Source organism: Salvelinus fontinalis, chromosome 1 (genome assembly GCF_029448725.1).
Source record: "Salvelinus fontinalis isolate EN_2023a chromosome 1, ASM2944872v1, whole genome shotgun sequence".
Lineage (NCBI taxonomy): Eukaryota > Metazoa > Chordata > Actinopteri > Salmoniformes > Salmonidae > Salvelinus > Salvelinus fontinalis.
Window position 1 is genome coordinate 68,441,988 of NC_074665.1, and position 23,983 is coordinate 68,465,970.

At 42.0% G+C, this 23,983-nt stretch overlaps 1 protein-coding gene across 5 annotated transcripts in view; it reads right to left on the minus strand.

Annotated features, from left to right (window-relative positions):
* The window catches only part of LOC129860638 (caskin-2-like), an 83,507-nt gene that overhangs the window by 18,274 nt on the left and 41,250 nt on the right, over positions 1 to 23,983 (minus strand). For 3 of the 5 annotated variants that reach the window (XM_055931264.1, XM_055931254.1, XM_055931238.1), the window contains exons 3-8: positions 13,223 to 13,274; positions 10,396 to 10,493; positions 9,871 to 10,016; positions 8,774 to 8,869; positions 4,651 to 4,784; positions 2,720 to 2,828 (exon numbers count right to left, since the gene is read on the minus strand). In XM_055931264.1, the coding sequence (XP_055787239.1) occupies positions 2,720 to 2,828; positions 4,651 to 4,784; positions 8,774 to 8,869; positions 9,871 to 10,016; positions 10,396 to 10,493; positions 13,223 to 13,274 (635 nt within the window). Of the gene's footprint in view, positions 1 to 2,719; positions 2,829 to 4,650; positions 4,785 to 8,773; positions 8,870 to 9,870; positions 10,017 to 10,395; positions 10,494 to 13,222; positions 13,275 to 13,603; positions 13,667 to 16,924; positions 17,666 to 23,983 lie in introns of those variants that run through there. The other 2 variants (XM_055931274.1, XM_055931246.1) reach the window with 2 other exon arrangements.

A 23,983-nucleotide genomic window follows, 5' to 3' on the forward strand; every position in this document is an offset into this window, starting at 1 on the left:
CACACACACACACACACACACACACACACACACACACACACACACACACACACACACACACACACACACACACACACACACACACACACACACACACACACACATCGTTAGTCTCCAAGACACAGCATACACACACTCCCTAAAAATGATGGGTAGCTGCAGCACAATATGGCGACTGGAGTATGGGTGAGTGGGTGTGTCGAAAGGAGTGGGTGTATGGAAAGCGAATCAGCTAATTGGGCAGATTTGTTGCCATTCAAGACCATGTTGCGTGGCTGATTGGGCTGCACTATGAGTGGATAGAGGCGACCAATGCACCGGTGTTGTGCCTGCCTTCCTACTGGGTATCACGGTCATGTCGCCAGAGGTAGCTAACATGCCAATTTTTTTCTCTCATATGATTTTATTTCAAATAGGAAAGCAGTCTACACAAGAAATAACTAATATTGATAACCATCTAGATGCCACCTTGATAGATACATACATACAGTCTATTAGTCAATGGGGAGGGCATGGACAGCAACTACACAGCAACAACACCGGGACACAGTGCCCTTTGCTCCCGCTTGACAAGCACTACTGTCTGGCAACGGTAAGCACACACATACAACGCATGAAGCAACAGTACACCCATCATCAATACTTAAATAAAAAAGAAACAATCGTCAGTTTTATGACTGAAAATAGCTCACATTATTTCTTAACTCCTTAGTCCGTGTCATGTTTGGATAAGACAGAAACCGCATCCAGTCTTATGCTTTTTCAGCAGATACCTCAGTGGATGGCACCCTATTCCCTATATACAGTGGGGAGAACAAGTATTTGATACACTGCCGATTTTGCAGGTTTTCCTTCTTATAAAGCATGTAGAGGTCTGTAATTTTTTAGCATAGGTACACTTCAACTGTGAGAGACGGAATCTAAAACAAAAATCCAGAAAATCACATTGTATGATTTTTAAGTAAATAATTTGCATTTTATTGCATGAAATAAGTATTTGATCACCTACCAACCAGTAAGAATTCCGGCTCTCACAGACCTGTTAGTTTTTCTTTAAGAAGCCCTCCTGTTCTCCACTCATTACCTGTATTAACTGCACCTGTTTGAACTCGTACCTGTATAAAAGACACAGTCCACACACTCAATCAAACAGACTCCAACCTCTCCACAATGGCCAAGACCAGAGAGCTGTGTAAGGACATCAGGGATAAAATTGTAGATCTGCACAAGGCTGGGATGGGCTACAGGACAATAGGCAAGCAGCTTGGTGAGAAGGCAACAACTGTTGGCGCAATTATTAGAAAATGGAAGAAGTTTAAGATGACGGTCAATCACCCTCGGTCTGGGGCTCCATGCAAGATCTCACCTCGTGGGGCATCAATGATCATGAGGAAGGTGAGGGATCAGCCCAGAACTACACGGCAGGACCTGGTCAATGACCTGAAGAGAGCTGGGACCACAGTCTCAAAGAAAACCATTAGTAACACACTACGCCGTCATGGATTAAAATCCTGCAGCGCACGCAAGGTCCCCCTGCTCAAGCCAGCGCATGTCCAGGCCCGTCTGAAGTTTGCCTATGACCATCTGGATGATCCAGAGGAGGAATGGGAGAAGGTCATGTGGTCTGATGAGACAAAAATAGAGCTTTTTGGTCTAAACTCCACTCGCCGTATTTGGAGGATGAAGAAGGATGAGTACAACCCAAGAACACCATTCCAACCATGAAGCATGGAGGTGGAAACATCATTCTTTGGGGATGTTTTTCTGCAAAGGGGACAGGACGACTGCACCGTATTGAGGGGGGGATGGATGGGGCCATGTATCGCGAGATCTTGGCCAACAACCTCCTTCCCTCAGTAAGAGCTTTGAAGATGGGTCGTGGCTGGGTCTTCCAGCATGACAACGACCCGAAACACACACAGCCAGGGCAACTAAGGAGTGAGAAGCATCTCAAGGTCCTGGAGTGGCCTAGCCAGTCTCCAGACCTGAACCCAATAGAAAATCTTTGGAGGGAGCTGAAAGTCCGTATTGCCCAGCGACAGCCCCGAAACCTGAAGGATCTGGAGAAGGTCTGTATGGAGGAGTGGGCCAAAATCCCTGCTGCAGTGTGTGCAAACCTGGTCAAGAACTACAGGAAACGTATGATCTCTGTAATTGCAAACAAAGGTTTCTGTACCAAATATTAAGTTCTGCTTTTCTGATGTATCAAATACTTATGTCATGCAATAAAATGCAAATTAATTACTTAAAAATCATACAATGTGATTTTCTGGATTTTTGGATTCCGTCTCTCACAGTTGAAGTGTACCTATGATAAAAATTACAGACGTCTACATGCTTTGTAAGTAGGAAAACCTGCAAAATCGGCAGTGTATCAAATACTTCTTCTGCCCACTGTATATATATTTTACCTTTATTTTACTAGGCAAGTCAGTTAAGAACAAATTCTTATTTTCAATGACAGCCTAGGAACAGTGGGTTAACTGCCTTGTTCAGGGGCAGAAAGACAGATTTTTACCTTGTTAGCTCGGGGATTCAATCTTGCAACCTTCCGTTTACTAATCCAACGCTGTAACCACTAGGCTACCTGCCGCCCCATATACAGTAGTGCACTTATTTTTTGTCCAGAGCCTGTTGAAAGTAGTGCACTAAATAAGGAATAGGGTGCCATTTGGGATGCAACCAGTAAGGGGATTCAGATGGTTCTGTTAAGTCTTACGTCCAGCAGCAGGTGCACTACTTCTGTCTTGCCATAGAGGGCAGCCTCGTGCAGAGAGGTCCCAGCCTTAGTGGCTCTGTTGATGTCTATACCAGCCTTCAGTAGCAACCTGAAAACGAAATACACACAGACAGGAGGTTTTACACACAACATACATTACTAACAACACACAGACACACACACACACACACACACACAAGCCCAGCTGTAGGAATGCTTAAGGTATCAGATCCAGACAGTTGTGGATGTGGTGGAGGAAATCTGGGGTTACGTCCTAAATGGCAATCTATTCTCTACATAATGCACTACTTTTGACCAGGGCCCATTGTTCTGCACTATGTGGAGAATTTGGGACACAGACTGGGAATCTGGGCGTTCCTCTGGGAATGCCTGGCATGGGGAGGGAATGTCAAAGAGATGATCCACAGACTCCCACACCATTGGGAAAATAAGGGAGGGGAGGAGAGGGTAGAGGAGAAAAGAGGATAAGAGGAGGGTATAGGAGGAGAGGGTAGAGGATGAGGGGAGAGGAGGAGAGGAGAGGAGGAGAGGAGGGTAGAGGAGGAGACGGTAGAGGAGGAGGAAAGAGGAGGGTAGAGGAGATTAGGGTAGATGAGGAGAGGAGGGTAGAGGAGAGGAGGATAGAGGAGATTAGGGTAGATGAGGAGAGGAGGGTAGAGGAGGGTAAAGGAGGAGAGGAGGGTACAGGAGGAGAGGAGGGTAGAGGAGAAGAGGAGGGTACAGGAGGAGAGGAGGGGAATAGAGGAGGGTAGAGGAGGAGAGGAGGGTAGAGGAGATGAGGGTAGAGGAGAGGAGCAGAGGAGAGGAGGATAGAGGAGAGGAGGGAAAAATAAGAGAGGAAGGATAGAAGAAGAGGAGAGAGAAAGAGGTGGAGAGGGAAGAGCGGAGGTGAGAAGTAGGAAGCAGTGGGGAAAAGAGTGGAGGAGAAGAGGAGTGAGGAGATGGAAGAAGAGGAGGAATGAAGAAAGGAGTAGGAGAGGAGGAGAGAGGAGGAGGAGGAGCACATTTGTGGCCTGCTGGAGGTCATTTTGCAGGGCTCTGGCAGTGCACCTCCTTGCACTAAGGCGGAGGTACCGGTCCTGCTGCTGGGTTGTTGCCCTCCTACGGCCTCCTCCACGTCTCCTGATATACTGGCCTGTCTCCTGGTAGCGCCTGCATGCTCTGGACACTACGCTGACAGACACAGCAAACCTTTTTGCCACAGTTCGCATTGATGTGCCATCCTGGATGAACTGCACTACCTGAGCCACTTGTGTGGGTTGTAGACTCCGTCTCATGCTACCACTAGAGTGAGAGCACCGCCAGCATTCAAAAGTGACCAAAACATCAGCCAGGAAGCATAGGAACTGAGAAGTGGTCTGTGGTCACCACCTGCAGAATCACTCCTGTTTTGGGGGGTGTCTTGCTAATTGCCTATAATTTCCACCTTTTGTCTATTCCATTTGCACAACAGCATGTGAAATTTATTGTCAATCAGTGTTGCTTCCTAAGTGGACAGTTTGATTTCACAGAAGTGTGATTGACTTGGAGTTACATTGTGTTGTTTAAGTGTTCCCTTTATTTTTTTGAGCAGTGTATAATGAAATGTATACAAAAAAACGAAAAAGACTGAATATGCCATCTTGGGGAAAATAAAGTCTCTCTCTCTCTCTCTCTTCTTCTCTCTCTCTCTCTCTTTCTCTCTTCTCTCTCTCTCTCTCTAATATGGGAGTAAAATTCCACAGCAACAGAATGTGTAACACGGATGGAGGGAACCCCATAACCTCCTGGGAATGTGGTGAATTAAGTAGGAAGGGAATCATTAACAGCATGTAAGAGACCCTGGAGGTTATGGGGTTTGAGGGTGGAGATCCCACTTACGCAATGTCAACACACACGCGCACACGGTCAAGGACAGCTACTCCTCTCACCTGATGATGTCTTTGTGTCCATTGCGAGCGGCCAGATGAAGGGGTGTGTTGGAGGAGGCAGAGTCTAGACCGTCTAGCTCCTCCCCCTCCAACAGAGCTACCACCATGTTACTGCTCAATAACAACTGAGCCACCTGAGAGAGAGAGAGAGAGAGAGAGAATGAGACAGACAGACAGACAGTGAGACAAAGAGAGGGAGAGAGAGAGACAGACAGTGAGACAAAGACAGACAGAGCAAGACAGAAAGACACAGAGAGAGAGAAAGGGAGAGAGAGAAGGGTGTAGAGATATAGAAGAGGTGAAGCGTAAAGGAGCCAAAGAGAGAGATGGAAGGATGGAGAAAGAGAGAGAGATAAGAGAGATAAGTATCAGTGAAAGTCAAAATGGATACCTTTCATTTGTGTATTCCAGTGGTGTAAAAAGTACCCAATTGCCATACAATAACTCAAGTAAAAGTGAAAGTCACCCAGTAATATAAGAGTACATATAACTGCTAATAAACTCAGCAAAAAAAAGAAATGTCCCTTTTTCAAGACCCTGTCTTTCAAAGATAATTCGTAAAAATCCAAATAACTTCACAGATCTTCATTATAAAGGGTTTAAACACTGTTTCCCATGCTTTGATAATGAACCATAAACCATTTCCCTTGCCTTTCTACTGACTCTGAAAAACACCAAAGAAAGATGCCCAGGGTCCCTGCTCATCGGCGTGAACGTGCCTTAGGCATGCTGCAGGGAGCCATGAAGACTGCAGATGTGGTCAGGGCAATAAATTGCAATGTCCGTACCGTGAGACACCTCAGACAGCACTACATCTGAACATCACACCTGCGGGACAGGTACAGGATGGCAACAACAACTGCCCGAGTTACACCAGGAACGCACAATTCCTCCATTAGTACTCAGACTGTCCGCAATAGGCTGAGAGAGGCTGGACTGAGGGCTTGTAGGCCTGTTGTAAGGCAGGTCCTCACCAGACATCACCGGCAACAGCGTTGCCTATGGGCACAAACCCACCGTCGCTGGACCAGACAGGACTGGCAAAAAGTGCTCTTCACTGACGAGTCGCGGGTTTGTCTCACCAGGGGTGATGGTTAGATTTGCGTTTATCGTCGATGGAATGAGCGTTACACCGAGGCCTGTACTCTGGAGAAGGGATCGATTTGGAGGTGGAGGGTCCGTCATGGTCTGGGGCGTTTGTCACAGCATCATCGGACTGAGCTTGTTGTCATTGCAGGCAATCTCAACGCTGTGCGTTACAAGGAAGACATCCTCTTCCCTCATGTGGTACTCTTCCCGCAGGCTCATCCTGACATGACCCTCCAGCATGACAATGCAGAGCCCGGATCTCAATCCCATTGAGCACGTCACGGGACCTGTTGGATCTGAGGGTGAGGGCTAGGGCCATTCCCCCCATAAATGTCCGGGAACTTGCAGGTGCCTTGGTGGAAGAGTGGGGTAGCATCTCACAGCAAGAACTGGCAAATCTGTTGCAGTCCATGAGGAGGAGATGCACTGCAGTACAGCTGGTGGCCACACCAGATACTGACTGTTACTTTTGATTTTGACCCCCCCTTTGATCAGGGACAAATTATTCAATTTCTGTTAGTCACATGTCTGTGGAACTTGTTCAGTTTATGTCTCAGTTGTTGAATCTTGTTATGTTCATACAAATATTTACACATGTTAAGTTTGCTAAAAAGAAACACAGTTGACAGTGAGAGGACGTTCCTTTTTTTGCTGAGTTTATATACTTAAGTATCAAAAGTAAAAGTATAAATCATTTCTCATTCTTTATATTAAGAAAACCAAACTGCACAAATTCCTTGTTATTTACATTTACGGATAGCGAGGGGCACATTCCAACATATCAGAGGCAGTAGGGATGACCAGGGATGTTCTCTTGATAAGTGCGTGAATTGGACCATTTTCCTGTCCTGCTAAGCATTCGAAATGTAACGAGTACTTTGGGTGTCAGGGAAAATGTATGGAGTAAAAAGTACATTGTTTTCTTAAGGAATGTTGTGAAGTAAAAGTTGTCAAAAATATAATTAGTAAAGTAAAGTACAGATACCCCCAAAAAACTACTTAAGTAGTACTTTAAAGTATTTTTACTTAAATACTTTACACCACTTGTGTATTCCATATATATTCCATACACGTACATTTTATGGGGCCACCTAAGTGCACATAAAACCTGCCTAGCAACTGTCCATGCACTGGGTGTCTAAAGATACCCCTAGTACCGTAACAAAGACGCTTACTGGGGGGGAGAGGGAAAGGGGAGATAGAGACTACAGTAATAAAGACCTTAACTGACTCAGCGTTACAGCCTAAAGCCTGTTGTTATGCTATTCACAGGGCCAGAAGATTACTGACGTGTCTGTCTGTCTTGCGTGCGTGCCTGTGTGTGTGAATTCAACTTTGGCTAAATCTACAAAACAGGGACAGCTATACATTTCATGACAACTGTGACAGAGAAACATACTGCACTGCAAAATCTCTCTCACTTGTGTGTGTGTGTATGCCTGTGTGCATGCATCGGTGTGTGTGTGTTTGTGCGAGAGAGTGTGTATGTGCGTGCGTGCCTGTGTGCGCGTTTGTGTGTGCCTGTCCGGGGAGCAGAACTGAAACCCATTTCCCTTTAGCTGAAACAGGCTTATTTTAGCTGCTAGTTCATTTTAGCTGCTAGTTCATTTTAGCTGCTAGTTCATTTTAGCTGCTAGTTCATTTTAGCTGCTAGTTCATTTTAGCTGCTAGTTCATTTCATTTTGTGAGATGTTTGACATAGGCCTACCCCCTCTATCCATCACACACCCTCTGTGAGACATGGACAAATATACACACACACTATCACCACTTACACTGGCCTTTGATCATTGCAATGTCTATGGGATGTGCGTGTTAAGTGTGGGTTAAACAGGGAGGTATTGTGGCATGTATATCTACAGTTTATTACAGTTTTTCTCAATTGCGTACACACATTTTTTGGAACAATATTTTCAATTTTCAAAACTGAGTTCACAAGACTGGCTTTTTGCAAAACAAAATGCATTTTCAAAATGTAGTTGCCTTCGCAAATAAATACATTCATTAAAACTATATTGGTGTTGGTGATTCTCTGCTCCACCTCTACGCAAACGACACCATTCTGTATACATCTGGCCCTTCTTTGGACACTGTGTTAACAAACCTCCAAACGAGCTTCAACGCCATACAACACTCCCTCTGTGGCCTCCAACTGCTCTTAAAGGCAAGTAAAACTAAACGCATGCTCTTCAACTGATCACTGCCCGCACCCGCCCGCCCGTCTAGCATCACTACTCTGGACGGTATTGACATAGAATATGTGGACAACTACAAATACCTAGATGTCTGGTTAGACTGTAAACTCTCCTTCCAGACTCACATTAAGCATCTCCAATCCAAAATTAAATCTAGAATCGGCTTCCTATTTCGCAACAAAGCATCCTTTACTCATGCTGCCAAACATAGCCTCGTAAAACTGACTATCCTACCTATCCTCGACTTCGGCGATGTCATCTACAAAATAGCCTCCAACACTCTACTCAGCAAATTGGATGCAGTCTATCACAATGCCATCCGTTTTGTCCCCAAAGCCCCATGCACTACTTACCACCTCTACCTGTACGCTCTCGTTGGCTGGTCCTCACTTCATTTTCGTCGCCAAATTTAATGTTTTGCAAAATGTGGTCTAAGATATGCAAGTCAGATACAAGGGCACGAAAAGGATCTGAAGTTCTGTAAATGTATTTGAACATTTGATCATTGCTGTTCTGCTATAGATACGTTTCAACAGATCCAAAAAGTGCTTGTACGCGATTGAGAAAAACTGAAACTAGCATATATGAAAATATGCCCTTTAGAGGAGGCTGGTGGTTGGAGATAGATGGGTGGAGATGTAATAGCTGGAATGAAATGAATTGACCGGTATCAAACACATGGAATCCATGAGTTAGATGTGTTTGTAACCTTTTCATACTATTCATTCCATCCATTGCAATGAGCCCGTCCTCCTACATCTCTACCCACCAGCCTCCTCTGCCACACACACATATGCTTACCATAAAATACACAAACACACTCACACTCACTGACTCACCTTGAGTCTGCCAAACTCGCAAGCCAGGTCCAGAGGGGTTTTGTTGGCTTTGTTCAACAGACATGGATTAGCCTGGTGCTGGAGTAACATCTCAGACTGATGGAGAGAGTGGGGAGGAGAGGGGGAGGAAGAAAGAGGAGGAGAGGGGGAGGGAGAGAGAGGAGAAAGGGGGGAAAGAGAGGAGAGAGGGGGGGACAGAGAGAGATAAAAAAAGAGAGAGAAAGAGAGAGAAAGGAGATAAATAAACATAACATTCTGACATTTCATCACCACAGCAAGCAGAGAGAGGCATCAGGATCTTAGCTCAGGGCTAAAGCAGTAGTCCTTACAGGGCTTCCATTACTAGGGTCAGTAAATTCCCTGGTTTTCACGAAATCCCGGTTGGATGATTCCCGGAATCAGGAGGGAATAAGCAGGAAATCCAGATTCCTCCAACCAGGACTATTATAGAAAATTCCTGTAATTTTGCGACCCTATCCATTACAGAGAAATACCTCTGGCTTTGTTAATGTTCCTGCTTTGTCCACACACAATACAATACAATACCTCAGTAGTCTCCATGACCAGTTATGCTGCTGCGTGTATGTTTGTGCGTTTCGTGTGTGTGTGCATGTGTGTGGGTGCGTGTTGGTGTGTGTGTGAACACACCTCTCAGGTAGACTTCCTCCTTCCTCCCATTAGTCTCAATATGTCACCCAGGGAACCCACTGCTGACCTGATCAGGTCATGTAGTTACTATAGAGCCCTCTCCTTTCACTCACCCTGACACCTAAGGTACACAATCTGTGTCACGCTGTCACACCTGGAAACACTATATACACACTGATACTGAGTGAAGGTGTGTGTGGTGAGGCCTCTTACCAGTGTGTAATCCTTCCAAATATCGAACCATGTCTCTGAGTTGATAAGGGTCAATTGTGTGTGTGTGTGTGTGTGTGTGTGTGTGTGTGTGTGTGTGTGTGTGTGTGTGTGTGTGTGTGTGTGTGTGTGTGTGTGTGTGTGTGTGTGTGTGTGTGTGTGTGTGTGTGTGTGTGTGTGTGTGTGTGTGTGCGTGCATGTGTCTGTCTGTGTTTGTGTGTTCATGTGTGTGTACTCACCACCTGGTAGTGTCCATACTGTGCAGACAGGTGTAGAGGTATCTGTCCGTCCTGTGACGGTGTGTTAACTGATGCTCCAGCTCTTAGTAGCAGCAACACAGAGTCAGCTTTACCCTGCCACGCTGCATAGTGGAGCGGACGCATACCTAGAGAGAGAGAGAGAGAGAGACAGAGAGACAGAGAGAGAAGTAGGGAGGGAGGGAGAGAGGAGATGGAAGAAGAGAGAGAGATAAAAAGAGTAAAAATAGTACAAGAGAAGGTTAGTTAGGAAAAGATAGAGTTGAAAAGAGATAGACAGAGGGGAGTCCAACAAGAATCCCATGAAAGCTCATGAAGGAGCCAAACAATGTAAGGTGTAATCCAGGACTGGCTTTTGTTCTGTTTGCCAAAACAAGTGGCAGAGTGACCGCTTTAGAGTCTTTTCGAATCCCAGATTGCCCCTTTAATGACTTGTGCTGTTGTATTACCTGTTTATAACTGTTCATAAGTGTTTATACCCACTTATAAGAGCTTATAACTTCTCACCATTGGTGTCTTTGATGTCCACAGTGGCTTGAGCCTCCAGTAGTAGAGACAGCAGTTCAGTGGTGCCCGTTAGAGCTGCATGGTGTAACGCTGAAAACCTGGCGAAGAGAGAGGGAAGAGAGGTGGGGGGTAGAGAGAGAGAGAGACAGGGAGAGGGACACAGATAGAGAGAGAGAGAGAGATGGGGAGAGGGACACAGATAGAGAGAGAGAGATGGAGCATTAATATTATTCCATCCACTCTGTTGTTACTACTACAGTAATTGTCTAGGAATATTCTGGAAGCGTGTGCAGCCTCCATACACCATACAGACTCTATATTTCCAGTACTGTCCAACAGTGCCTGGTGTAAGGAGTCCTTCCCCTCTTAGGTAGTTGTGGAGGTTTTCCAGGGTGAAATGAGTCTGCCATAGTCTGGACAGAGAGGCTATAAATCTACCTGATGACTTTACAGGAGGTGAGCCTTCATCAGAACACACTAGCAGACGATGGCGGGACGGTGTGTGTGCGTGTGTGTTTGTTTGTGTGTGTGTGTCAGGGGGCAGTATATCCCACGAGGGACAAATTAAATGCATAAATTTGGGCCCTTCATTCCTGGAGAGCAGGGTATTCAAGACAACAGTCGACTGCTGAATTACTGCCAGCCATGGAACACAGACACCTCCACTGTTCCAGCTCCAACCTTAAACCAAGGACCTAGGTCCAAACATAGCCATCTATACAGGGTACAAACTCTGACCAAGGTGCGTCCCAAATGGCAACCTATTCCCTATGTGGGCCCTGGTCAAAAGTAGTGCTCTATTCAGGTAATAGGGTGCCATTTAAGATGCAACCCAAGAACCACAACATCCCTATCAATTTAGTATCAATAAGCTGGGGGGAAAATGTATTTGGGATAATAGTATTTCAACTCAAGTATGGGAGAGTACTATGAAATGTGCTTGTGCATAGTTATGTGTGTGTGTGTGTGTCAGGGGACTGGGTTCAGTGCTGGTTCACAGAATACTTGAAGTATCAAGGACAGTAATACAGCATTCACTCAGAACTGTCCTTCTAAAATACAAGCCATTAGAAGACGCTTTTATGCAAAGCGATTTACAGTCATACATTTTACATACAGGTGGTCCTGGGAATCGAACCCACTATCCTGGTGTTGCAAGCGCCATGCTCTGCCAACTGAGCTACAGAAGACCACACACAGAAGTTTTGATTATTTCATATCCACTTAAAAAACTATATTCTGTGAGACTGTGACAATGGTTGGGAATGGGATCCAGTCATGTAAGGTCTGAGTGTGTAAGGCTGCATGGTGAAAAATAGGACCCTACATAGGGAATAGGGTACCATTTAGGATGAAGCCTGAGTGTGTGTATCAGTATCTGACTGCTGATTTCCAGACTTGAAGGCTCAATGTTTTGACCTGCCTGGTACTTAGTCAGATACACATCCATCCATCTATCCAGCTATGTCTCATCTGTCTGTTTTCACTCCTTTATTTATTTCTTTACAACCTTGTGTATCTCTCACTCCAACTTTCACTTTTACTTGAGTCCTTTTCTATTAAAGTATCTTTACTTTAACTCAAGTATGACAATTGGGTACTTTTCTACCACTGGAATACACAAATTAAATGTATCAATTTTGACTTTCACTGATACTAAGCTTATCTCTGTCTCTGTTTTATGTCTCTCTTTCTCCATCCTTCCATCTCTCTCTTTGCCTCCTTTACACTTCTCTCTCTCTCTCCCTCTCTCTACCTCCCTCTCTCTCCCCCTCTGCTGACTGAGTGTTGACTCATGGTGACTGGTCACTGTTAGCTCACCTCTCATTTCTTCCTTTCAGTCCCTCAGCACCACTATCATATATCACATCCCCCTCTCTCTTAAACAAATACACACCCACACACAGTCTGGTCTGTCTGTGTACAGGTGTGACTGGGTGGTGAGTAAATCTACATTGACACAAGATACAGATTAAATAACTGACCACAGACCACATCAGGTATGTACTTTCAATAGTCACATTAGCGATAATGACCATGTCAATCAAACTAAATGTTATTGAGTGAGTCTTGCTCTACAAACATTGATTGCATTCCTCTGAGCAAACAAAGTGTTCACAGAGGAAAAACCACAAGTCCATCTAACTGACTCACGCACCTCAGTAAACAAAGACTAATGCTTGCTAGGCTTGAGTGGTATAACGTATACTGTGGTATTTTGAAATATACGCCAGGTCATTTTATCCCCAGCTCAGGGTTCCAGCTATACATTTGGTTTGTTAACTTGCTAGCTAAGTGGCTAACAAAAAAAAAATCAAATGGCAAAAAAAAAAGAGAAAATAGCGCCCTGTGTGCACTGTCGGTAATACTGAATACCCTGGTATGGTACAGGAACGGTATAAAGTTATGAAAATCTGGATACCACCCAACCCTAACGCATGCACACACTGATGTCTTACACACTGTCGGTAATACTGAATACCCTGGTATGGTACAGGAACGGTATAAAGTTATGAAAATCTGGATACCACCCAACCCTAACGCATGCACACACTGATGTCTTACACACTGTCGGTAATACTGAATACCCTGGTATGGTACAGGAACGGTATAAAGTTATGAAAATCTGGATACCACCCAACCCTAACGCATGCACACACTGATGTCTTACACACTGTCGGTAATACTGAATACCCTGGTATGGTACAGGAACGGTATAAAGTTATGAAAATCTGGATACCACCCAACCCTAACGCATGCACACACTGATGTCTTACACACTGTCGGTAATACTGAATACCCTGGTATGCACACACTGATGTCTTACCCATCTGAGTCCTGATAGTTGATGTTCAGCCTCTTTGTGGAACTCAGCAACTCTGAAAAACAAAAGGATGGAGGGAGGGAGGGAAGGAAGGAAGGAGGGAGGGAGGGAAAAACAACATAAGGACATTTTTGTCTTTTCAACAGAATGCCTTAGTGAGCTTCCATCATGGAAAGGTCTCTGCTCACGTTTCTCTTTTTTTCGCTTTTTCTTCATCACTCGTTCCTGAAATAACAAGTCAGAATCATTGGAGGATGCTCCCCAAACTCATTCTCTCTCTCACTCTTCGATTTCGTATGGTATTATGACAAAAAATTGCCAGCTGACAAATGAAATGTCAGTAATTCCCTATGAAAATGAAACACACCAATTCAACCTTCTTACTTGGCTTTTAGTCTGGCTCCAGGTCTGTTGCTGAAGCAAACTCCTCTCTGGTGTTTTTATCCGCTACAATTGCAAACAAATATAAAGTAAAATCCAGAATTATTGGTGCCCTTGATAAAGATGAGCAAAAAAGACTGTATGAAATAAATAATACAAATACTGAGCTATATTGTATGCACATAAAATGTGGATTATACAGTGACCTCCAAAAGTAGAGGGACAGTGACACATTTGTATTTGAAATTATACAATGACTATGAGGTTAAAGTGCAGACTGTCAGCTTTAATTTGAGGGTATTTTCATCCATGAACTGTTTAGGAATTACAGCACCTTTTATACATAGTCCCCCCATTTTAGGGGACCAGAATTATTGGGACAAATTTACATACAGTATGTGTATTAAAGTAGTCAAAAGTTGAGTACTTGGTCCCATATTCCTAGCACGCAAGCTTGAATGCATTTGGATGCATTTGCAAATTGATGCATTTGCTGTTTGTTTTGGTTTTGTTTCAGATTATTTAGTGCTCAATAGAAATGAATGGTAAATCATGTAGTGCCATTTTGGAGTCACTTTTATTGTAAATAAGAATAGAGCATGTTTCTAAACACTCCTACATGAATGTGGATGTTACCATGACTACGGATAGTCCTGAATGACTCTTAAATAAGAGAAAGTTAAAGATGCCATTTTAATGTAATGGTGAGAGGTTAGCATGTCTTGGGGGTATACTATTTGTGCGTCTGTAACTTTCTCATTCAAGAAGGATGCATATGCTGAGTGTACAAAACATTAAGAACACCTTCCTAACATTGAATCACACCCCCCTTTTGCACTCTGAACAGCCTCAATTCGTTGTGGCATGGACTCGACAAGGTGTTGAAAACGTTCCACAGGGATGTTGGCCCATGTTGACTCCAATGCTTCCCACAGTTGTGTCCAATTGGCTGGATGTCATTTGGGTGGTGGACCATTCTTGATACACATGGGAAACTGTTGAGCGTGGGGGTGGGGCGGCTACGAAGCTAACATATCGAATTGTTTTAAGATAGTCAGACCATGGAACATTTAGCTATTTGATTTTGAATTGTACGACCCCTTTAGGTATCAAAAAATATATTTACTACTATAGGCCATAGAAATGTATTGAATAACACATTCATAAATGGCAAAAAATACAGTAAAACATTTTATCATAAGGAATAAGGTTTTGAAGTGTCTGTCCTATATTTAGGAGATAAAATAATATATTTTTTCAGACGAGTTCTGTGACACTTGTGGAGGGTCGTAAGAGCATAACAGAGAACAACGTGTCTCCCCTTCATAATAGTTTGTAGGCCAAACCGTTCAGACACTTCAGACGTTTTGTGAGATGACCGATTTTCGAGATGATCTGACAAACACCGCTGTAGCTCCACATAGGCAGATGTGGATTGAGCCCATGCAAAAAAATGATTTCTCTAGCTTAAACTGAAGGATTTATATGGATATTTGTTTATTATGTTAGTTAGACTGACTCACGGGTGCGTCAATAGACTCTTAAGGATTAACCTGTCTCCTCACCTTCATCTACATTGATTAAAGTGGATTTTACAAGTAACATCAATAAGGGATCATAGCTTTCAACTGGTGAGTCTATGTCATGGAAAGTGCAGGTGTTTTTAATATTTTGTACACTCAGTGTATAGCAGTGGTCACCAACCTTTTCTGAGTCAAGATCACTTTCTGAGTCAAAATGCAAGCTGAGATCTACAGCTCAGATTTTTTTTAAACATGACTTTAAAAAAGTAAGCATGTGCAACATTAACCGATTAAAAACAGTTCTGTATCAATGAGGTTTGTGCAGTAGGCTATGGGCCTAAAACATTGTAACTTGGCTATGCATGAATTGCACTGCCAATGTTGTTATTCTCAGACCATTTAGAAATTATATTATATACATGTTCATTAATTGTTTACAGTTCATTGAACAAGCATGGGAAACAGTGTATAAACCCAGTGTATAAACCCTATGAAGATCTTTGAATTTGTACGAATTATCTTTGAAAGACAGGGTCCTGAAAAAGGGCTGTTTCTTTTTTTGCTGAGTTTATTACTTGTGAGGCACAGCTGAGTGAGCATAATATTTTTTATTACATTTTTCCTGGACTAATGGCCTGCAACTGATGGTCAGTCTGAGGGCAGGGAGGGAGCAGTTGAGGCTGCCTCTCACCAGACTCACCGTCCCTCCTCTCTCCCTCCCTCCGCTGAGAAAAGGGGACACAGTCTTTCAGCTGATAGCGAACTCCAATGTCGCACAGCATTATTTCTGCCTCATGCACCAATTCAAGTTGTTACTTCTATGACCAGAGAAAGTGAAATATTTCTCGATATAAAAAAATACAGCTGCTACTAATAACAACGCTAGCTTATCGGAACACTGTACTCATTCATTGCAGCTGCAGTGCTGGTTGTAGCATGAGTGGAAGTAGGAAGAAAGTGCATTATATGGCTTATAAAAGTGTTCAAGTGTTGACAGTGCTGAATAACAAATTAAACATGAACTTACCCATAAAAACAGCAGCTCTTTGCTGTATTCATTGAGTCTCTCTAGTCATGGCTTTAAAGGTCTTGAAATCTCACAGTATCACCTTTGCTGTGCGTTCAAGGCTTCTTTTTACAGTCTATGGCTCGAGGAAACTGTGCAGACAGGGTGATCTGAGCTATCTTATTGGCCAGCGTTAGGCCTATAGGTGCTACGGCTGCTGAATCAAGTGCATTTACCACCAACAGCACGAAGCGAATAAAATAGGAAAGCGAGGCTTTACCGCTGTTTTTTTTACAAAAATGTTTGGTGATCGACTAGAAATCGAGATTGACCGGTTGGTGACCATTGGTGTATAGCCTAGTGGTCTTTGACATTATGGGGCTGTTTTTTTCTGGAAAGATTCTGTTTGGAGGAATGGTTTAATATCCCTCCCAATGTGTTCTCCAATCTCATAAAACATTTTAGAAAAAGGCTCAGTGCAGGAGGAGAGTGCCCTAGTATTGAAAACAGGGTTTCCAATCATTTTGACACCTATCTTGTTGAGAAGTTTTGTTATTACTTGTTAAACAAAATCTCTTTAGCTGAGCAATTGTATTAGTATAAAATAATATAATGTAAAAAAAAAAATTGGAGCATACAATATATATATATATTTTATACAGTCTTTTTCCCTCATCTTCATCAAGGGTGCCAATAATTTGGGATATGACTGTACATAGGAATAGTCAGAGGAACTGATTGGCTAAAGCCCATACAGATCTTTGACTAGGCTGAGTGTCCTAATAGTTGACTTACCCCACAGACACATTGCCACTTGCCCCATAACCTTGTCTACAGGTATTGGGTGCAAGTGTCTGGTGAACGACAGTACTTGCCCCATGCCTTCTCCTCTCAGTCTTCCTTTAGCCAATCATTTTAGTCACGTTATCCGTATGCCTCCATTCCAGTCCCACCTTCACTGTCCTACACCCAGTCCTACTTTCTACCCCCCAGCTCCAGTTCCAGGGTCGTTTGCAGGCTCTCCAACCTCGTCTAAAGCCTCTCTCTCTCTGGGCATACACTTCTCTGCTAGCCCTGCTCTCAGACCCCAGCTCCAGCCTCACTGAGTCCAAACCCAGCCTTATGTTCGGCAGGGACCATTCTGCCTGGCCCACTGGCCTCTCTCTCTCCCTCACTGGACCATGCACAAGAATGTGCACACACACACATCACAGTGTGAGTCTGTCCCCCAGTAGAGTGGGAGAAGTAGTGAACAGTAGAATAGATTGATTGTCAGAAAAACTCTGCTGGCATTGGTTTCAATCATTGAAACAGAGAACTTCTATTCTATTCCATCTGAATACTAACCAAATTCCTCCTCCATATGACTCACTCTGTCAATGTGGCTACTGTCTCACCAACTGCTATAGGACGACCCATAATATTAAACCCAACCAAAGGTTATCATATTTTCTTAACGGCAGTATGAATGAGGTGTGTCATATAAGCCAGCCATTCATGTATGATGATTTCATGCTTCTACAGCGACAGGATAGTTCAAATGTAGGGCAGTGTTCCACTCACACTTTATCTGGACCAAATCTAAAGGCCAGACAAGACAATGCGTTAGCACATGCATGTACACACACACACACACAATTTAATTTGAATTGGCCACATCCCACAGGAAGCAGAATTTGAATTTAATTTGAATTAAAGGATGTTGAATTTATTTAAATGAAATTAAAAAGGCTAATTTATTTGACACATGCAGTGGTGTAAAGTACATAAGTAGTACTTTAAAGTATATTTGACTTAAGTCGTTTTTTGGGGGTATCTGTAGTTTACTAATTATATTTTTGACAACTTTTACTTCACTACATTCCCAAAGAAAATAATGTACTTTTTACTCCTTACATTTCCCTGACAACGAAAAGTCCTTACATTTTGAATGCTTAGCTGGACAGAAAATGGTCCAATTCACACACTTATCAACAGAACCTCCCAACAGTCATCCCTACTGCCTCTGATCTGGCTGACTCACTCAACATAAATGCATCGTTTGTAAATGATGTCTGACTGTTGGAGTGTGTCCCTGACTATCCGTAAATTAAAAAAAATAATAATAATTGGTTTAGAGGTCGACAAATTATGATTTTTCAACGCCGATACCGATACCGATTATTGGAGTGCCAGAAAAAGCCGGTATCAGCGTTGATATATATATATATCTACAAAAATATAAATATATATAAAAAAAGATATATACACAGTTGAAGTCAGAAGTTTACATACACCTTAGCCAAATACATTTAAACTAATTTTTTCACAATTCCTGACATTTAATCCAAGTAAAAATTCCCTGTCTTAGGTCAGTTAGGATCACCACTTTATTTTAATAATGTGAAATGTCAGAATAATAGTAGAGAATGACTTATTTCAGCTTTTATTTCTTTCACATTCCCAGTGGGTCAGAAGTTTAAATACACTCAATTAGTATTTGGTAGCATTGCCTTGAAATTGTTAAACTTGGGTCAAACGTTTCGGGTAGCTTTCCACAAGCTTCCCACAATAAGTTGGCCGAACTCTGGCCCATTCCTCCTGACAGAGCTGGTGTAACTGAGTCAGGCTTGTAGGCCTCCTTGCTCGCACACGCTTTTTAAGTTCTGCCCACAAATTTTCTATAGGATTGAGGTCAGGGAAGTATGCTTGGAGTCATTGTCCATTTGGAAGACCCATTTGCGACCAAGCTTTAACTTCCTGACTGATGTCTTGAGATGTTGCTTCAATATATCCACATAATTTTCCTCCTTTATGATGCCATCTCTTTTGTGAAGTGCACCAGTCCCTCCTGCAGCAAAACACCCCCACAACATGATGCTGCCACCCCCATGCTTCACGGTTGGGGTGGTGTTCTTTGGCTTGCAAGCCTCCCCCTTTTTCCTCCAAACATAACAATGGTCATTATGGCCAAACAGTTCTATTTTGGTTACATCAGACCAGAGGACATTTCTCCAAAAAGTACGATCTTTGTCCCCATGTGCAGTTGCATACCGTAGTCTGGCTTTTTTAATGGCGGTTTTGGAGCAGTGGCTTCTTCCTTGCTGAGTGGCCTTTCAGGTTATGTCGATATAGCACTTGTTTTACTGTGGATATAGATACTTTTGTACCTGTTTCCTCCAGCATCTTCACAAGGTCCTTTGCTGTTGTTCTGGGATTGATTTGCACTTTTCACACCAAAGTACGTTCATCTCTAGGAGACAGAACGCGTCTCCTTCCTGAGCGGTATGACAGCTACGTGGTCCCATGGTGTTTATACTTGCGTACTATTGTTTGTACAGATGAACGTGGTTTCTTTAGGCATTTTGAAATTGCTCCCAAGGATGAACTAGACCAGAGGTCTACATTTAATTATTATTTTTTTTTTTCTTTTGATTTCCCATGATGTCAAGCAGAGGCACTGAGTTTGAAGGTAGGCCTTGAAATACATCCACAGGTACACCTCCAATTGACTCAAATTATGTCAATTAGCCAATCAGAAGCTTCTAAAGCCATGACATCATTTTCTGGAATTTTCCAAGCTGTTTAAAGGCACAGTCAACTTAGTGTATGTAAACTTCTGACACACTGGAATTGTGATACAGTGAAGTATAAGTGAAATAATCTGTCTGTAAAGAATTGTTGGGAAAAATGACTTGTGTCATAAACAAAGTAGATGTCCTAACCGACTGACCATAAACTATAGTTTGTTAACAAGAAGTTTGTGGAGTGGTTGAAAAACGAGTTTTAATGACTCGAACTTAAGTGTATGTAAACATCCGACTTCAACTGTATATATTTGTAATAATGACAATTACAACAATACTGAATGAACAATGAACACTTTTATTTTAACTTAATATAATGCATAAATAAAATCTATTTAGTCTCAAATAAATAATGAAATATGTTCAATTTGGTTTCAATAATGCAAAAACACAGTGTTAGAGAAAAAGTAAAAGTGCAATATGTGCCATGTAAAAAAGCTAACGTTTAAATTCCTTGCTCAGAACATGAGAACATATGAAAGCTGGTGGTTCAATATTCTCAGTTCTTCAATATTCCCAGTTAATAAGTTTTAGGTTGTAGTTATTATAGGAATTATGACGCGTTGTCTATTTCTCTCTATACCATTTGTATTTCGTACACCTTTGACTATTGGATGTTCTAATAGGCACTTTAGTATTGCCAGCCTAATCTCAGGAGTTGATAGGCTTGAAGTCATAAACAGCACTGTGATCAATCATTGCTAAGAGCTGCTGGCAAACTCAGTAAAGTGCTGTTTGAATGAATGCTTACGAGCCTGCTGCCGCCTACCACCGCTCAGTCAGACTGCTCTATCAAATCATAGACTTAATTATAATATAATAAACACAGAAAGACGAGCCGTTGGTCATTAATATGGTCAAATCCGGAAACGATCATTACGGAAAGAAAACGTTTATTCTTTCAGTGAAATACGGAACCGTTCCATATTTTATCAAACGGGCGGCAACCCTAAGTCTAAATATTGCTGTTACATTGCACAACATTCAATGTTATGTCCTAATTATGTAAAATTCTGGCAAATTAGTTCACAACGAGCCAGGCGGCCCAAACCGTTGCATATACCCTGACTCTGCGTGCAATGAAAGCAAGAGAAGTGACGCAATTCCCCTAGTTAATCTTGCCTGCTAACATGAATCTCTTTTAACTAAATATGCAGGTTTAAAAAATATATACTTCTGTGTATTGATTTTAAAAAAGGCATTGATGTTTATGGTTAGGTACATTCGTGCAACGATTGTGCTTTTTTCGCAAATGCGCTTTTGTTAAATCATCCCCCGTTTGGCGAAGGAGGGTGTGATTAGATGATAAATTAACAGACACCGCATTGATTATATGCAACGCAGGACAAGCTAGTTAACCTAGTAATATCATCAGCCATGTGTAGTTAACTAGTGATTATGTGAAGATTGATTGTTTTTTATAAGATAAGTTTAATGCTAGCTAGCAACTTACCTTGGCTCCTTGCTGCACTCACGTAACAGGTGGTCAGCCTGCCGCGCAGTGCAATGTAATTGGCCATAATAGGCGTCCAAAAATGATGATTACCCATTGTTATGAAAACTTGAAATCGGCCCTAATTAATCGGCCATGCCGATTAATCGGTCGACCTCTAGTCTGGTTTACTTAATAAGGAATTTTTAATTATTCATAATTTTACTTTTGATACTTAACTCTACAGAGTACCTAACCCGGATCCGGGAGCACCCCCCCCCCCCCACACACTGATTAGCATCGCTAGCATAGCGTCACAATTAAATAGTAGCATCTAAATATCATTAAATCACAAGTCCAAGACACCCAATGAAAGACACAGATCTTGTGAATAAAACCACCATTTCAGATTTTTTAAATGTTTTACAGGGAAGACAAAATATGTAAATCTATTAGCTAAACACGTTAGCAAAAGACACCATTTTCTTACTCCAACAGTTTCTTACTCCATCAGGTGCTATCACCAATTCGGCTAAACTAAGATATTGATAGCCACAAACCAACAAACAAATTTATAAGATGACAGTCTGATAACATATTTATGGTATAGCATAGTTTTTTTTTTTTAAATGTGCATTTTTCAGGTATAAATCACAGTTCTACATTGCAGCTGCAATCTGATATAGTGCTGATGCAGCTAGAACAATTACAGAGACCAACGTTATATAACTAATTACTTGTCTTAAAACATTTCAGAAAAAATACACAGCGTACAGACATTGAAAGCCCAACATCTGGTGAATCCAAACAATATTTCAGATTTTTTAAATGTTTTATAGCGAAAACAAAATGTATCGCTAATTAGCATAACCAGGCCAGCCAAAACCAGCTGGACGCGCGCGACCAGTTCACATGCACGACAGATATATGAAATAACATCGTAAATTGGGTCTTACTATTGCTGGTCTTTCATCAGAATGTTGATCAAGGTGTCCTTAGTCCTGATGAGTCGTTCAATCCATTCACAATGGCAACCTCCCCTCTTCATTCAGCCTGGGTACTGGTCGACTGGCACGGTCAATTCCCAAAGTTAAAAAACTCAAAGAACGGAACACGGCAAAACTCCCGAAAAAATTCTAATAATCTGATTAAACTATATTGAAAAAACATACATTACGGTGATATGGTCACATGTAGCAAACAAACTTCGACACGGAGATAGTTTTCATCCATAACGTCAGCATAACAAAAGACAATGCCACCTCTGAAAACGCGCATCTCAGAAACCGGAAGTTGTCGGTCACGCTAAAGAAATAAGTCTTATTTCACGTCAGTACAAGATAAACAAAAAATTTCTCCTCTGACGTCTTCCAAACACCCATAGGAAGAAGTAGGAAGTGTCATTCGGGTCATAGGTGGCGTGACCATATATAGGCAGAGCTTTGAAGCGAGCATACACATCTTGCAATCTTTTTCAGGCTCAGGGAAAGTGCTGTGAAATGACCTGTGTTTGACTCAGAGACTCAATTGGAACGGTTTTAGAAACCATATCTTGTTTTCTATCCAATGCTATATGGTTATATGCATATAGTAACAGCAATAATTGAATAAGAGGCAGTTTAGTCTGTAGAGGCAATTATGCTAATGCGAAATAGCACCCCCTGTATTCTCAAGAAGTTTAAGTATATTTAAAACCAAATACTTTTAGACTTTTACTCAAGTAGTAATTTACTGCCTGACTTTCACTTGAGTCATTTTCTATTAAGGTATCTTTACTTTTACTCAAGTATGACAATTGGGTACTTTTTCCACCACTGTACACATGTAGCATATGGTTTAAAACTCATTCTCCTAAAACTATTTTAAATAATTACAAAGTGGTCTGGAAATATTCTAAAAACATGTTGTGGGTTGTGTATAATAATTCATAATTCATAAACAAATAGTTCACTATTTTGCAAAATTATGTTAGATGGTGGCTCACCCTTAAAGTAGTCTATGGGCCAGGAGAAACTGTAATCCATGGTTAATTTTTGTAAAACAGCCATCACAAACGTCAGCTAACTTTAGTCACCGCTAGCTAATACTCTATGGAACTGATGGGGTATGTGAGCATGTTTTGTTTTAAAATGGCCAAATCACCTTTAAGTAACATAAAACCATAAATGGAGTGGATTTCTGGTGATTTAGACATACTTAAAAAAAATCATGCTCACCACACCCCACTACAATAGATTTTTAGCTAGGGGCAGTTGAAGTTAGCTGGAGTTTGTAATGGCTGTTTAAAGAAAACTGAACCATCGGATACAGTTTTATCCGGAACATTGTCACGTCGTGTATGTAGATGGCAGGGAAGTCAAGCGCAGGAGAACTAAACTTGGTATAAATTGAGTATTTTAATAACTTAAAACATAAACTCCAAAACCAGAGACCAAAATAAAATAAATGTGGGTACAAGAACCCGTCACACACCAATCCATAAAACATGAACATAACAATAAACTATCTCTGACAAGGACATGAGGGGAAACAAAAGGTTAAATACACAACAATTAATGAATGGGATTGGAACCAGGTGTGTAAGAAGACCAGACAAAACCAATGGAAAATGAAACATAGATCAATGATGGATAGAAGACCGGTGACGTCGATCGCCGAGCACCGCCCGAACAAGGAGAGGCATCGACTTCGGCAGAAGTCGTGACACACAGACTACTTTTAGGGCGAGGAAGCATCTAACATCAAGATATTTAATAGTGAACTACTCCTTTAATGTTTTAATATCAGATTTCTTTCTCCCCAGTATGCATTAGATCAAACACTACAGTATGAAAGGGAACAATCTAACATCTCATG